This window comes from Procambarus clarkii, chromosome 56 (genome assembly GCF_040958095.1).
Source record: "Procambarus clarkii isolate CNS0578487 chromosome 56, FALCON_Pclarkii_2.0, whole genome shotgun sequence".
In the NCBI taxonomy this organism is placed as follows: Eukaryota; Metazoa; Arthropoda; class Malacostraca; order Decapoda; family Cambaridae; genus Procambarus; species Procambarus clarkii.
Genome location: NC_091205.1, coordinates 4,753,693 through 4,770,521, shown reverse-complemented (window position 1 = coordinate 4,770,521; position 16,829 = coordinate 4,753,693). Strand labels below are relative to the sequence as shown.

The 16,829-nt window shown below is 41.5% G+C and overlaps 1 protein-coding gene across 1 annotated transcript in view; it reads right to left on the bottom strand.

Moving 5' to 3' along the window:
* Positions 1-456: 456 nt before the first annotated feature.
* The window catches only part of LOC138353059 (uncharacterized), a 561,930-nt gene continuing 545,557 nt past the window's right edge, over positions 457-16,829 (bottom strand). The window contains exons 4-6 of the mRNA XM_069305698.1: positions 4,793-5,022; positions 797-907; positions 457-479 (exon numbers count right to left, since the gene is read on the bottom strand). Coding sequence (XP_069161799.1) covers positions 457-479; positions 797-907; positions 4,793-5,022 — 364 coding nt within the window. The remainder of the gene's footprint in view (positions 480-796; positions 908-4,792; positions 5,023-16,829) is intronic.

Below are 16,829 nucleotides of genomic sequence, written 5' to 3'. Positions count from 1 at the left end.
TTCCGTGTCATGGCACGGTCCACAGTCACTGTTCCGTGTCATGGCACGGTCCACGGTCACTGTTCCGTGTCATGGCACGGTCCACAGTCACTGTTCCGTGTCATGGCACGGTCCACGGTCACTGTTCCGTGTCATGGCACGGTCCACGGTCACTGTTCCGTGTCATGGCATGGTCCACAGTCACTGTTCCGTGTCATGGCATGGTCCACGGTCACTGTTCCGTGTCGCAACACCCACGTGCATAGCCTATCAGTACGATATTCAGGTGGCTTCCCCTTAAGTACAGCACGATAATATTCAGGTGGCTTCCCCATAAGTACAGCACGATAATATTCAGGTGGTTTCCCCATAAGTACAGCACGATAATATTCAGGTGGTTTCCCCATAAGTACAGCACGATAATATTCAGGTGGTTTCCCCTTAAGTACAGCACGATAATATTCAGGTGGTTTCCCCTTAAGTACGGTTCAAAAGTATCACTGCAGGTGATATAACGTTAGCTACTGATATAACGTACAAGGGCCTCGCTGGCTACTGAAGGTACGGTACAGTGTTCCCGAGTGACATTCTTCATTGAGGTGTTGCACAGCAGCCACAGACACTCAACCTGGCATCGTTTGGGTCCCAGATCGATTCCCAGTCGTCTCCCCTCACACAGGGTACCTACCTGCAGGTGCAGGCATCTCCTTTGACAACCACTTACCTCATAGACAGACATACAGCTCTACGCCATACCGAGCTGAGACACATTGTTCTTTTCTACATCGTGAGCTGAGAAACCTCGCCCCTCACTTACCTCCAGAGCTGAGACACATCATCCTGACGGTGGAACCATCCTCGTAGGGACCGATAGGACCTTCCAGTCTCCGGCCAGACTCATCCTGAATCCTGGGGAACCCCGGGGGATCTGTGGGGGAAGAGTATTACCCCGAGCTTAGGTCATTGTTGGTAGTGGTGGTAATGATGACAGCTTAAATCATTGTTGATGTTGTTATTGGAGGTGGTGGTGTAGATGGTGGTGTTGACAGTGTTACACTGGAGTGGTTGCTGGTTAAGTTGATGGTGTTGACAGTTGTTTGAGTGGTTGATGGTTGAGCAGGTCATCTGGTGGGCCGGTACTACTCCCACACATCTACCCGCTGGGCCCACCAGCACGAGGTACTGTACTGTGGTTTTGACCACAGCCAGTCTTCAGTACATGTTTATCTAGAGACTCGGTACATCTCCCTCAATTTATATTCATCACCATTTTCATAGTGATCATTTATATTTAATATAAAAATATCATATTATTACATGAAATATTTATATGAGCATATTAGTAATGTTTAATATTAAATTTTTACTACATATTAATTTTCTAATAATTTTTTTAATACTAATTAGCACTAATTAGTAACTAAAATAACTATGAAAGACTAGATGGGGGGGGGAGAGAGAGCCCCCCTAGATGGGGGGGCCTCATAGCCTGGTGGATAGCGCGCAGGACTCGAAATTCTGTGGCGCGGGTTCGATTCCCGCACGAGGCAGAAACAAATGGGCAAAGTTTCTTTCACCCTGAATGCCCCTGTTACCTAGCAGTAAATAGGTACCTGGGAGTTAGTCAGCTGTCACGAGCTGCTTCCTGGGGTGTGTGTGTGTGTGTGGTGTGGGAAAAAGAGTAGTTAGTAAACAGTTGATTGACAGTTGAGAGGCTGGCCGAAAGAGCAAAGCTCAACCCCGCAAACACAACAAGGTGAATACAAGGTGAAAACACACACACACACACACACACAAGTGATAGGGTTAGACAGACGAGTAAAGTGGTACATGAAGGCAAACCAACAAAATCATTAGAGAGAGGGGGAGTGAAAAATAAGAAGAGGGGGAACAAGTTCCTGAAGATTGCGTACACCAACATAGATGGAGTAAGATCGAAGATACTGGAGTTAAGTGATGTAATACAGCTGCAGACACCAGACATTGTTGCACTCACGGAGACAAAACTTGAAGATGTTATTTTAAATGAGGTCATATTCCCAAGGGGCTACTCAATATGGAGATGGGACAGAAAAAATTAGGAAAGGCGGTGGCGTTGCTGTGCTGGTGAAAGAACACCTAAAGGTGAACGAAATAGTGACTGCCAATCCACAAGAAGTTGACATAATAGCACTAGAGATCTGCCATGAGGATGATAAACTAATGATCATAAATGCATATAGTCTACCGCCAAGCAGCACATGGTCAAAGGAGGAGCTAGACAGTAAACGAGAAGGTCTTATAACAATAATGAGAGAGATCATAGCGAGAGCGGATAACGATAGTTCACGACTGTTGATAGTCGGCGACTTCAACTTGAAAACCATAGACTGGGAAGCATATGAAGCTAAAACAGAAGATTTTTGGACCTGTAAATTTGTAGACCTCATGCTGGAAACATTCTTGTATCAACATGTTAAACAAGCTACGAGGATGAGGGAAGGGGACGTTCCCTCCATGCTAGATTTGATATTTACCAGGAAGGAGGAAGTAATATTTGACATTCAGTACCTTCCTCCCTTGGGTAAAAGTGACCATGTCTTTTTGGGAATAAAGTATGCAATGCGTTATAATCTGGAAGAAAATATGAAGGTTGATGCAATTGAAAAATATGGCTTTAGGAGAAGACATTATGGCAACCTTAGAAAGTTTTTTAGTGAGTATAATTGGACAGACTTGTTGCTAGGCAAGGGAGTGAACGAGATGTATGTCAAGTTTTGTGAAATATATGATAAAGGCACAAAAAAAATTATACCAAAACAGAGATGCAGAACTAGGAAACAGGATTATTTCAAAAGAAGTTGCGAGAGGGCCAGAGCCCAAAAGACACAAAAATGGAATCAATACAGGAAGAAGCCAAACCCCCAAACATACCAGCGATACAAAGATGCGAGAAACAACTACACGGCAGTGAGGAGAGAGGCAGAAAGAAATTTTGAAAAAGGTATTGCAGACAAATGTAAAACAGAACCAGGTCTGTTCTATAAATTCATAAACAACAAATTGCAGGTAAAGGATAATATTCAGAGGTTGAAAATGGGAAATAGATTCACGGAAAATGAAAAGGAAATGTGTGAAACTTTAAACAAAAAGTTCCAAAGTGTGTTTGTACAAAATGAAATCTTCAGGGAACCAGATACAATAAGAATTCTAGAGAGCAACATAGAGCACATAGAGGTGTCTAGAGACGAAGTGGAAAAAATGCTCAAGGAGCTAAATAAAAACATAGCAGTTGGTCCAGATGGAGTTTAACCATGGGTTCTGAGAGAATGTGCACCTGAGCTCAGCATTCCACTTCAATTGATTTTTCAGGCATCCCTGTTTACAGGAGTTGAAGCTGATGTGTGGAAAAAGGCTAACATAGTTCCAATCTACAAAAGTGGAAGCAGGGAAGATCCCCTTAATTATAGACCTGTATCATTGACAAGTGTAATAGTCAAAATATTGGAAAAAATAATTAAAACTAAATGGGTAGAACACCTGAAGAGAAATTATATAATATCAGACAGACAGTATGGTTTTCGATCTGGAAGATCCTGTGTATCGAATTTACTCAGTTTCTATGACCGAGCAAAAGAGATATTACAGGAAAGAGATGGTTGGGTTGACTGCATCAATCTGGACCTAAAAAAAGGCTTTCGACAGAGTTCCACATAAACATTGTTCTGGAAACTGGAAAATATTGGAGGGGTGACAGGTAAGCTTCTAACATGGATGAAAAATTTTCTGACTGATAGAAAAATGAGGGCAGTGATCAGAGGTAATGAATCGGACTGGAGAAATGTCACAAGTGGAGTACCACAGGGTTCAGTTCTTGCACCAGTGATGTTTATTGTCTACATAAATGATCTATCAGTTGGTATACAGAATTATATGAACATGTTTGCTGATGATGCTAAGATAATAGGAAGGATAAGAAACTTAGATGATTGTCATGCCCTTCAAGATGACCTGGTGCTCCATATACTTTAATAAGTATATGGAGCACCACTTGGCAAATGAAATTTAATGTTAATAAATGCCATGTTATGGAATGTGGAATAGGAGAACATAGACCTCACACGACCTATATAATATGTGAGAAATCTTTAAAGATTTCTGATAAAGAAAGATATCTAGGGGTGGTTCCTGAGGACCTCTTAAAGAATATTGTGCGAGGAGCCTATGCCACGCTTTTAACTTCAGAATTGCTTTACATGGATGGCGATATACTAAAGAAATTGTTCACGACTTTTGTTAGGCCAAAGCTAGAATATACAGCTGTTGTGTGGTGCCCATATCTTAAGAAGCACATCAACAAACTGGAAAAGGTGCAAAGACATGCTACTAAGTGGCTCCCAGAACTGAAGGGCAGGAGCTACGAGGAGAGGTTAGAGACATTAAATATGCCAACACTAGAAGACAGAAGAAAAAGAGGTGATATGATCCCTACACACAAAATAGTAACAGGAATTCATAAAATCGATAGGGAAGATTTCCTGAGACCTGGAACTTTAAGAAGAAGAGGTCATAGATTTAAACTAGCTAAACACAGATGCCGAAGAAATATAAGAAAATTCAGAGCAAACAGAGTGGTAGACAGTTGGAACAAGTTAGGTGAGAAGGTGGTGGAGGCCAAGACCGTCAGTAGTTTCAAAGCGTTATATGACCAAAGAGTGCTGGGAAGACGGGACACCACGAGCGTAGCTCTCATCCTGTACACACACAGACACAGACACACACACACACACACACACACACACACACACACACAGCAAGGCTCCTTATCACCCACCTTTGATATTTAGTGTGATGCTCTGGGTCCAGGAGGGAGAGGCCTTGAAGTGCACCTTGCACCTGTAGTTACCTTCGTCCCGGCCTCCCACGTCCCTCACCAGCAGATGAGCTGGTGTGGTTGACGTGTCAAACCACGCCCTCTGCTCTACACCCCACGCCTCCTCGTCCCCCCACTGCTGAGGTCGACCTCCAGCCCTAATGTTCCCCTCTCGCCCTCTCGAGTCGTAGCTGAGGAAGAAACATTATGGGTGAGTGTATCGGTGAGAGTTATAATATTTGTATGTAATAATAAGAAAAGATGATAGAAACAGAGAGAGAGAGAGAGAGAGAGAGAGAGAGAGAGAGAGAGAGAGAGAGAGAGAGAGAGAGAGAGTAAGAGAGAGAGAGAGTAAGAGAGAGAGAGAGAGAGAGAGAGAGAGAGAGAGAGTAAGAGAGAGAGAGAGAGAGAGAGAGAGAGAGAGAGAGAGAGAGAGAGAGAGAGAGAGAGAGAGAGAGAGAGAGAGAGAGAGAGTAAGAGAGAGAGAGAGAGTAAGAGAGAGAGTAAGAGAGAGAGAGAGAGAGAGAGAGAGAGAGAAAGAGAGAGAGAGAGAGTAAGAGAGAGAGTAAGAGAGAGAGAGAGAGAGAGAGAGAGAGAGAGAGAGAGAGAGAGAGAGAGAGAGAGAGAGAGAGAGAGAGAGAGAGAGAGAGAGAGAGAGATTTATGGGAATTACAAGCAAGCGAAATCCACTTCATCTGTTACACGTGAACATTTATGAAAAATGGTTTGTATAAAATCCTTCTAAACCATGAAATATTCCATGGTTTTGATGGAATAAAAACAGTCCCTTCTGAAGAATTGACATTACATAGTGATAAAGATATATTTTCGCCATTTCCTTTCAACATAAATCACAAGTAAAATTTTCCTCAAAGAATCAGATTATACGAAATTCCAAGAACATTAATTCTCATATATACATTATTTCTCTGAGCACACATATATCAAGTTAAACAGTCTCTCTCTTAATTGGCACCTATGCACTTAGGATTTTTTTCTATTCTTATTACTGAGTTGTTTAAATAGTTTGAAAATGTTGACATTATTGGGTAGATGCCATATTACTTACCTCGTCCAGCTTCGTCAGGCACGCCTCATACAAATTTAATATTCGTATTACAAGAAAATCAGCAGAGGAAATATTCACCTTAAAAATGGATTTCGTTTGCCGTTTTTTCTGGCTTCAAAAATCGTGTTAAATAATGGCAAAATTTGTATTTACATTTGTGCTTAAATATAAGAATATTATTAGCAAATATAAAGTTAGTAACAGTCTGCTTAGAGGTAATTACGTCAATTGTAAATACCATGTAACGCTTGTAATATACATTGTATAGGACAAACGTTTGATCAAATACCAGTAAGGAAATAATATTTTTGGTTGTGCTTAACGAATACCAATGTCTGGAGGGCTCACAAGGCCAGCATGAGAGTAACTCACCATCAAGTAGGTATATTTTAGTGAAGAACATAGCTCTGGACTAAATGTAAAACTCTATGTGTATATTCACATAGTATATTCAGTGTATATTCAACGGGGATGGACCGGTTGGATATCCGGTCCACAAGCAATAATGACTTAGCATATGTTGAAATAAATTTGCTAAAAAAAGTTAAAGGTAATTTATTTACATTTTAATTATATAACAAATTCCTTAAATAACGTTCTTCCACGTGTTACCATTTGCAAACAGTATGAGCTTATTCCACAAAAATACCGAAGTAAAATATAGCAGCTGACAATGATAATTAATTTCCTGGTAAATATTAAGGGAAGTTAAAGTTAAAATCAGTATTCATTTCAAAATGTTTCAGAATATGTAACTCTAAACATGAACTATTCCTTAAGAGGAGAAATTTGTAAATGAACCAATTAAAAAAGTGAAGGTTTCTTACTTTAATTAGCTGCCACTCTAACAACCAATTAGCAACCCAGTTAACCTATCAAAGCCGACGCCCAGGAGACGTCAATATTACAGACCTTCAGTTTTTACTAAAACCAAGTAATGTTTACTGGATTGGTCGATTCCGTTATAACTGCGCTTTATTAGGTCAGAGGACAATTTGTTGGTGAGCATCGTGTAGGTATTTAGTAGACTAATGGAGCCAATTACCTGAGACCACTTGGTAGGACAATTAGAGTACCACTGTCAAGTTAGACACTACAGGAGCTTATATTAATATGCAGTTTTTTGGAAAATCAAATTTATAAGTTTCTATTTACCAGATGAAAGCACGTTATTTGAAACTACAAATAGGGATTTTAGAAATATATGAAGCATCATTCCTCATCTACGGTTATTTTAACAAATATGATTACGTAACATTGATAGATAATAAATGGTTACAAAATATTGTATCAGGTTCAATACCAATTTGGGCTTCTAATTTAAAAAGCTTTCAAATGGCAAGACATGACAAGTGGAATGTCACGAGGGTAAGTTTTACACCGCCTGAACATCTGAACATCTAATGACTGATATCCAGATAGGTTATGCTGCACAGTATTAAAGCTTTGTTAATGATATTAAACTAGGCAGCACACTTACAGCAACAACAGAGCAGCATAGATTACCATCCTACTTCAGCATATTAGTTTGTTGCTCTGCTGATTACCAGATGAATTTTAATGCTGATGAACGTAAGGAAATACACGAAGGAAACAACAATATAAAGACGTACTATTGGATGAGCAATACAGTATAAAGTAAATGATGAAACATTATTCCAACTCATCCTCCTTTCAGAGAGAACTTTTTGTACCTCTGAGGCCCATCGTACATATACTGACGTAATGGACAATTCGTATAATTTCTTATTATTAACTTTATAGCGTCCAGAAGAAATAAAGCTAAAACCCAACTTATACATTCCAAGGCCTAGTATAGCACATATATACATTAGGTTAGGCCTGAGACAGCGTGCATTAGGTCTAGGCTGGATAGGTTAGGTTAGATTTTTATTAGCAACATAAATACAAAAGCTTTTCCTGTTTGTTCATATTCAATAATACCAAATTCTACTTTCTAATTCTCCATTACGTCCATGTAAGTAAAATGGTTTACACCATTTTAATAAGAAGTAAAGTAAAAGTTACACCAAGTATGAAGCTTGACTGAGCCAATTGAATATTTGGCCTCAATGGGTATTCTTTTGAATTTCTCGCGAACACTCTGCTAAGTGCATTATTTTTTCACTCTGCTAAATTCATAAATTCGTCTTATTATATAATATTGCATATATTATGGGTAACACTATTATAACGATGGATAAATAAAAAATGATCATAACACGAAATAATAAAGAAATATAATAAGAATAGTCGTTAACATTCTCATAAATGCTCCACTACGTCTAACCTTTAAAATTTTCCTTCAAATTGTTATAATAAGTCGAATAAAAGCTTGTTTTTTCATTAGTTTAATTATGAATAAATTCGCCAAATTTTACATAATTAGCATAAACATGTACTAATGAGAGACTATAAGAGAAGAGTGCCAACATTACAGCTCAAACGTGGGAGGTGTTGCCACGCCCAAGATAATATTTAATAACGAAGCAATTAGTATCTTAGTAAACGGTGCTGCACAGTAACTGTTTCTCTAGCCACTGGGGTCGGTTATATAGACCCTGGAAGATAGTGGACATAGATCCCTCTCCGTGGATCACTTGTGGACTGTCTGATGCTTGGACAGTGTAGTTATGATGTCAGAAGTTGTATGTCTGGCATGAAGAAGAGTTGTATAGTGTCATATAACTTCATTTCGCTCGGAAAACACCGGTGTTGACTCGTTGCTTACCTCAGAATGACTAAACCACTTTACCGAAATTATTTTCCACCAATCTCCAGAGCACGCAACACCTTCGTACCACTTTACAAAGCTTTCACTTTCGTCAGCCTTGTCACAAATCTATCTTGCTGTTGATATGTACTGCATGACAGTACACCTTCCTCAACTGCTAACACAGCGGAGACCATTACTGATTAATATCAACTATTTCCTTTCAAGCAGTTGATTAAGGCACCTTCCTGCTTCCTGTGAAGTGGCTTCTTTTATGATAACTTCCTACACTCTCGACTTATCTCCTTCTCAGCATGTATACAAATGTGGCAAGTATTCTAGAGGTCCTTTCAATTGTTATTGTTCCATATTCGTAATAGATGGTTGCAGCCTGATACTGAGTCTGAGTAGGGTTCACATTGAGGATTTTGATCTCCTCTTTTGCTGCTCTCAGCTTGCCTTGAAGGTTTCTTGTTGTTTCCTTCATGTCTAGGGGTTACTTTTTTTTTATTTTCCCGTAAATGTAAGTGAACATCTTTATTGGGTCAACACGTCCCTCACCTTCACCTGGGTTTTGTCTCCAATTTATGTTTGTTCTCTGTTCTACTAAGTTGGGTTAAAGTTAAAGGTTTAAAGTTGTGTTAAAGCTAATGAGAGAGAGAGAGAGAGAGAGAGAGAGAGAGAGAGAGAGAGAGAGAGAGAGAGAGAGAGAGAGAGAGAGAAAGAGGGGGAGAGAGAAAAAAAGAATGAGAGATGATAAGGGAAAGAGGGGGAGAGAGAAAAAAAGAATGAGAGATGATAAGGGAAAGAGGGAGAGAAAAGGGGTAGTGAGGGAGAGATGGAAAGGGAGAGAGAGGAGGGTATGTATGAGTGTTTGAGAAGTGTGTGTGTACTCACTTATTTGTGCCTGCGGGATCGAGTTTTTACCCTTTGACCCGGTTTTTCGAGCCGTTGGTGTGTGTGTATGTATGTGTATGTTTGTGTACTCACCTAGGTGTGCTTGCGGAGGTTGAGTTCTGGCTCTTTGGTCCCTCCTCTCAACTGTCAATCAATTGGTGTACAGATTCCTGAGCCTACTGGGGCTCAGGAATCTGAGCCTAGGTCATATCTACACTTGAAACTGTGTATGGAGTCAGCCTCCACCACATCACTTCCTAATGCATTCCATTTGTCTACTACTCTGACACTAAAAAAAAATTCTTTATAATATCTCAGTGGCTCATTTGGGCCACTAAGTTTCCATCTATTTCCCCTAGTGCGTGTGCCCCTTGTGTTAAATAGCCTGTCTTCATCTACTCTATCAATTTCTTTGAGAATCTTGTATGTGGTGATCATGTCCCCCCGAACTATTCAGTTTTCCAGAGACGAGAGATTTAATTCGCGTAGTGTCTCCTCGTATCTCATTCCTCTCAGTTCCGGTATTAGTCTGGTGGTAAACCTTTGAACCTTTTCCAGTTTAGTCTTATGCTTGACTAGATAAGGACTCCATTGCAGGAGCTGCATACTCCAGGATTGGCCTGACATATGTGGTATACAAAGTACTGAATGATTCGTTACACAAGTTTCTAAATGCCGTTCTTATGCTGGCCAGCCTTGCATGTGCTGCTGATGATATTCTCTTGATAGGGTTTCGGGGGACAGGTCTATCAGGGGACAGGGGACAGTCGGTCTATCTCCGACTCTTGAAGAACTTTATTTCCCAAATGATATCTTGTCTCTGGTCTCCTGCTCCCTACACCTATCTTCATTACATTACATTTTCTTGGGTTAAATTCTTACAACCATTTTTTTTACCATTTCTTCAGTTTGTCCAGGTCTTCTTGAAGTCTCAAGCGGTCCTCCTCTGTCTTAATCCTTCTCATAATTTTAGCGTCGTCAGTAAACATTGAGAGGAAAGAGTTATGCCCTCCTTACCTTGAGATTACCTAGAGGTGCTTCCGGAGCTTAGCGTCGCCGCGGCCCGGTCGTCGACCAGGCCTCCTGGTTGCTGGACTGGTCAACCAGGCTGTTTGACGTGGCAGCTTGCAGCCTGATGTACGAATCACAGCCTGGTGGCTCAGGTATTCTTTGAAGGTGTTTATCCAGGTCTCTCTTGAACACTGTGAAGGATCGGCCAGTTATGCCCCTTATGTGTAGTGGAAGCGTGTTGAACAGTCTAGGGCCTCTGATGTTGATAGAGTTCTCTCTCAGAGTACCTGTTGCACCTCTGCTTTTCAACTGGGGTATTCTGCACATACTGCCATGCCTCCTGGTCTCATGTGATGTTATTTCTGTGTGCAGGTTTGGGACCAGCCCCTCTACTATTTTCCACGGGTAAATTATTATGTATCTCTCCCGCCTGCGCTCAAGGGAATCCATATTTAGGCTCTTTAGTCGGTCCCAGTAGTTTAGATGTTTTACTGAGTGGATTCTAGCAGTAAAGGATCTCAGCACACTCTCCAGGTCAGCAATTTCTCCAGCTTTGAAAAGGGCTATCATTGTGCAGCAGTACTCCACTCTAGAGAGCACTAGCATTTTGAAAAGTATCATCTTCGGTATAGCATCTATAGTGTGAAACGTTCTTGTTATTCAACCTGTCATTTGTCTTGCAGTTGTGACGGCTACTTTATTGTGTTCTTTAAAGGTAAGGTCTTCTGACAAGAGTACACCCAGATCCTTTACATTGCCTTTTCGTTCTATGTTATGATTTGCCTGAGTTTTGTACTTGGTTGCCGTTTTTATATTTTCATTTTTTCCGTAGCGCATGAGCTGGAACTTATCTTCGTTAAACACCATATTATTTTCTGTATCCAATAGAAAGACCTGATCTACATCTGATTGGAGGTTTGACGTGTCCTCTATGTTGCCTACTCTCATGAAGATCCTAGTGTCATCTGCAAAGGATGATACAGTGCTATAGTTTGTGTCCTTGTCAATGTCCGATATGAGAATGAGAAAAAGTGCTGGAGCAAGCACAGTACCCTGGGGGACTGAGCTCTTCACGGTTGATGGGCTGGATTTTATTTTGTTGACTATTACACATTGGGCTCTGTTAGTCAGGAAAGTGTAGATCCATCTGCCTATTTCTCCGGTAATTCCTTTTGAAAGCATTTTATGTGCAATAACACCATGGTCACATTTGTCAAAGGCTTTTGCGAAATCTGTGTAAATTACATCAGTATTTTGTTTGTCTTCCATGACATCTAATGCCATGTCATAGTGGTCCAGCAACTGTGACAGGCAAGAGCGGCCTGTTCTGAAACCATGTTGTCCGGGGATATGAAGATGCTGTGATTCCATGTATTTTTTTTATCTTACTTCTTAGCACTCTCAAAGATTTTTATAATGTGCGATGTTAATGTTATCGGTCTGTAATTTTTTGCCTCTGCCTTATTTCCTCCTTTATGGAGTGGTGCTATCTCTGCTGTTTTTAGTATGTCAGGGATAATGCCAATATCTAGGCTTTTTCTCCAATGAATGTAAAGGGCTGCAATAGTGGTTTTTTTTACAGTTCTTGATGAATACCCTGGAAACACAAACCGAAACTGTCTCTGTTTTCCGCTTGTTACAACTTGTAATAAAGTGGTTACATCTTAGATTAACGTGTTTATGACGTATTAGAACGTTGTTACAACTTGCTATATTGGTTGTTATAACTGGTTAGGAGGTGTTAAAACTTGTTCGAACGTTGTACCAACGTCGTAGTTTCGGTGTGTGTTTGGCGGGTATAGAGTTCCAAGAATCAGGGCCTGGTGCAGAGTGCATAGGCATACTGTTTATGACTTTTTTCAAAATCCAGTAGGGATAGGATGATGTCTGATATATGATTTGATGTTGGTATCATATCCATGAAAAATTCATTTGGGTTACCAATCATTAGTGCGTTTTTGGATCGCTGAAATCAGAGTCGTACTGCTTCCTCAGTAACTCGCTCATTTCTTTGTCGTCAACGGTGATAGTTCCATCTCCTTTTCGCAGGGGCCCGATACTAGATGTGGTTTTTGATCTTGATTTTGTATAGCAGAAAAAATATTTCGGATTTCTCTCTATTTCACTGATGGCCTTTTGCTCTCTTTGCCTCTCCTGGGTTTTGTATGATTCTTGTAGCTTTAGTTCAATTGTTTTTATTTCTCTACCTTACCTTCTTCGCCGTTCTTGAGATAGTTTGCGACTCTCTAGCATTGTTCTGCGATTCGTTTTCTTCGCCTATAGAGGGAACGACGTTCCCGTTCCAATCTGCATCTCTTCTTTTTTCTTAGGGGTATGCGGTTTGAGCATATTTCTAGTGCTACTGAGCTTATTTTTTCCAGGCACTGGTTCAGGTTTACATTTCTAGCTGTTCTAGAAGTTCTGGTTTATTTGCTCCCAGTTTATCTGTTTATTATTGAAGTTGAATTTGTTGAAATCTCCTCCACCGGGAATCGGGACTGGTTTTGAAGGTCTATTCCCCATGCGTGTCAGAATTTTAATTAAGTTGTGATCTGAGTAACAAGTAATACTATTTGCTGGTTTAAGGCAAACCTGTCGCACATCCGTAGCAGGTCATTTGTATGTGCCTGTTCATTTAGGCTACTTCCTGGTATTCTTTCTGATATTACTGTATTAGCCAGGTGCTTCCATTTCAGGTGCCGTAGGTTGAAGTCCCCAAGCAGGATGATGTTCGGAGCTGGATTTGTGAGGTTTTCCAAGCAGTGTTCTATTTTCATTAGTTGGTCTTTAAACTGCTGAGGGTTTGCCTCCGGTGACTTATATACAAGGACAATAACTACATTTAGGGTCTCTATTTTGATTATCGCACTTCCACCATATCATTTGAGGTGTTTAGGAGCTCGGTACAGATGAGAGTGTCTTTGATGTAGAGGCTGACCCCACCCTGTAGCCGGTGTTTCCTGTCACATCTATTAAAGAGTGTACTCTGAGATCCATATTTCACAATCATGGTAGTCCATTGTGTGAGTTTCCGTTAGGGCTGCAAACACTGCATTTGCCTCATGAAGGAGACCATCTATAAAATAAACTTTGTTTGATTTGCGTGTTTTTATACCCTGGATGTTGGCAAATATACATGATGTTATCGTGTTTGTGGAAGTGCTGGATGCTTTAATTGGTGTTAATATCTGAGGCTCTGGTAAGGAGGCCACTGTGTTTGCGTCCTCTCTAGGATCTCCCCCTCCGGGAGATCATTTACGTATATCTGAAACAGGATAAGTCCGATGTATGTGTGTGTGTGTGTGTGTGTGTGTGTGTGTGTGTGTGTGTGTGTGTGTGTGTGTGTGTGTGTGTGTGTGTATTCACCTCTTTGTGTTCACTTATTTGTTCTTGCGGGGGGTTGAGCTCTGCTCTTTCGGCCAGTCTCTCAACTGTCAATCAACTGTAACTAACTACTAAGTAATTTTTTTCCCACCCACACACACACACAGACAGATTTGCCACCAGACTAGTACCCGAGCTGAGAGGTATGAGCTACGAGGAGAGACTACGGGAATTAAACCTCACTTCGCTGGAAGACTGAAGAGTTAGGGGGGACATGATCACCACATTCAAGATTCTCAAGGGAATTAATAGGGTAGATAAAGACAGGCTATTTAACACAAGGGGCACACGCACAAGGGGACACAGGTGGAAACTGAGTGCCCAAATGAGCCACAGAGATATTAGAAAGAACTTTTTTAGTGTCAGCGTGGTTGACAAATGGAATGCATTAGGAAGTGATGTGGTGGAGGCTGACTCCATACACAGTTTCAAGTGTAGATATGATAGAGCCCAATAGGCTCAGGAATCTGTACACCTGTTGATTGACGGTTGAGAGGCGGGACCAAAGAGCCAGAGCTCAACCCCCGCAAGCACAACTAGGTGAGTACACACACAAACACACACACACACAACCCTAGGAAGCAGCTCCGTAACAGCTGTCTAACTCCCAGGTACCTATTTACTGGTAGGTAACATGGGCATCAGGGGAGAAAGAAACTTTGCCCATTTGTTTCTGCCTGGTCCAGGAATCGAACCCAGGCCACAGAACTACGGTCACACACCGGGCCACAGTGTGTGTGTATATGTGTGTGGGTGTGTGCCGTGTGTACTCACCTATTTGTACTTACCAATTTGTGCTTGCGGGGGTTGAGCTTTGGCTCTTGGGTCCCGCCTCTCATCCGTCAATCAACTGCTGTACAGATTCCTGAGCCTACTGGACTGTCATATCTACATTTAAAACTGAGTATGGAGTCAGCCTCCACCACATCACTGCGTAATGCAATCCACCTGTTAACTACTCTCACACTGAAAAAAGTTCTTTCTAGCGTCCCTGTTGTTCATTTGGGTACTCAGTTTCCACCTGTATCCCCTTGTTCCCTTACCAAGAGTGTTGGATAGTTTATCCTTGTCAACCCCCGTCAATTCCCTCTGAGGATTTTGTAGGTAGTGATCATGTCTCCCAGAGTCATAAGGTGCATTTCCCGCAGCCTTTCCTCCTAACTCACGCCTCTTAGTTCTGGGACTAGTCTGGTGGCATACCTCTGAACTTTTTCCAGCTTCGTCTTGTGCTTGACAAGGAACGGGATCCACGCTGGGGCCACATACTCCAGGATTGGTCTTACTTATGTGGTATAGAAGATTCTGAATGATTCCTTAGACAGGTTCCTGAAGGCTGTTCTGATGTTAGCCTGCCTCGCATATGCCGCAGACGTAATTCTTTTTATGTGGGCTTCAGGAGACAGGTTTGGTTTGATATCAACTCTTAGATCTTTCTCTCTGTCAGTTTCATGAAGTACTTCATCTCCTATTCTGTATCCTGTGACTGGCTTCCTGTTTCTACCGCCTAATTTCATTACTTTGCATTTACAGGGACAGGTCTGGCGTGATATCAACCCCCAGGTCTTTCTCTCTCTTTGACTCTTGAAGTATTTCATCTCCCAAATGGTACCTTGTATCTGGTCTCCTGCTTCCTACCCTATCTTCATTACATTACATTTGCTTGGGTTAAACTTTAACAGCAGTTTGTTCGACCATTCCTGCAGCTTGTTCAGGTCTTCTTGAAACCTCAAGCTGTCCTCCTCTGTCTTAATCCTTCTCATAATTTTGGCGTCGTCAGCAAACATTGAGAGGAATGAGTCTATACCCTCTGGGAGATCATTTACGTATATCAGAAAAAGGATAGGTCGAAGTACAGAGCCCTGTGGGACTCCACTGGTGACTTCACGCCAGTCTGAGGTCTCACCCCCTCACTGTAACTCTCTGCTTCCTATTGCTTAGGTACTCCCTTATCCACTGGAGCACCCTACCAGTTACTCCTGCCTGTTTCTCTAGCTTATGTGTCAACCTTTTATGGGGTACTGTGTCAAAGGCTTTCCAACAGTCCAAAAAATGCAGTTCGCCCACCCTCCACTTTCTAGCTTAATCTTTGTCACCTGATCGTAAAATTCTATTAAGCATGTAACGCAAGATTTACCCTCAACCCATCAACCCATGTTGATGGGTTGTCACGAAGTCTCTTCTCTCCAGATGTGTTACTAGGTTTTTTCTCACAATCTTCTCCATCACCTTGCATGGTATACAAGTTAAGGACACTGGCCTGTAGTTCAGTGCCTCTTGTCTGTCACCCTTTTTGTATATTGGTACTACATTAGCAGTCTTCCATATTTCTGGTAGGTTCCCCGTTTCCAGTGACCTACTATACACTATGGAGAGTGGTAAGCAAAGTGCTCCTGCACACTCTTTCAATACCCATGGCGAGATTCCATCCGGCCCAACAGCTTTTCTCACATCCAGCTCCAATAGGTGCTTCTTGACCTCTTCTAGCGCCGTGACATCTCCCTGTTCTATTGTAAAGACCTACTGGAACCTTTTGTTGAGTTCTTCACACACCTCTTTGTCATTCTCTGTGTACCTGTCCTCGCCCACCCTAAGTTTCATCACCTGTTCCTTCACTGTTGTCTTCCTCCTGATGTGACTGTGTAGTAGCTTTGGTTCGGTCTTGGCTTTATTAGCTATATCATTTTCATACCTTTTCTCAGCTTCTCTTCTCACACTAACATACTCGTTTCTGGTTCTCTGGTATCTCTCTCTACTTTCTGGTGTTCTGTTATTACGGAAGTTCCTCCATGCCCTTTTGTTCAGCTCCTTTGCTTTCATACATTCCCTATTAAACCACGGATTCTTCCTTTGCTTTTCTGTTTTTTCCTGTCGGGCTGGGACAAACCTGCTTACAGCCTCCTGACATTTTTGGGTGACATAGTCCA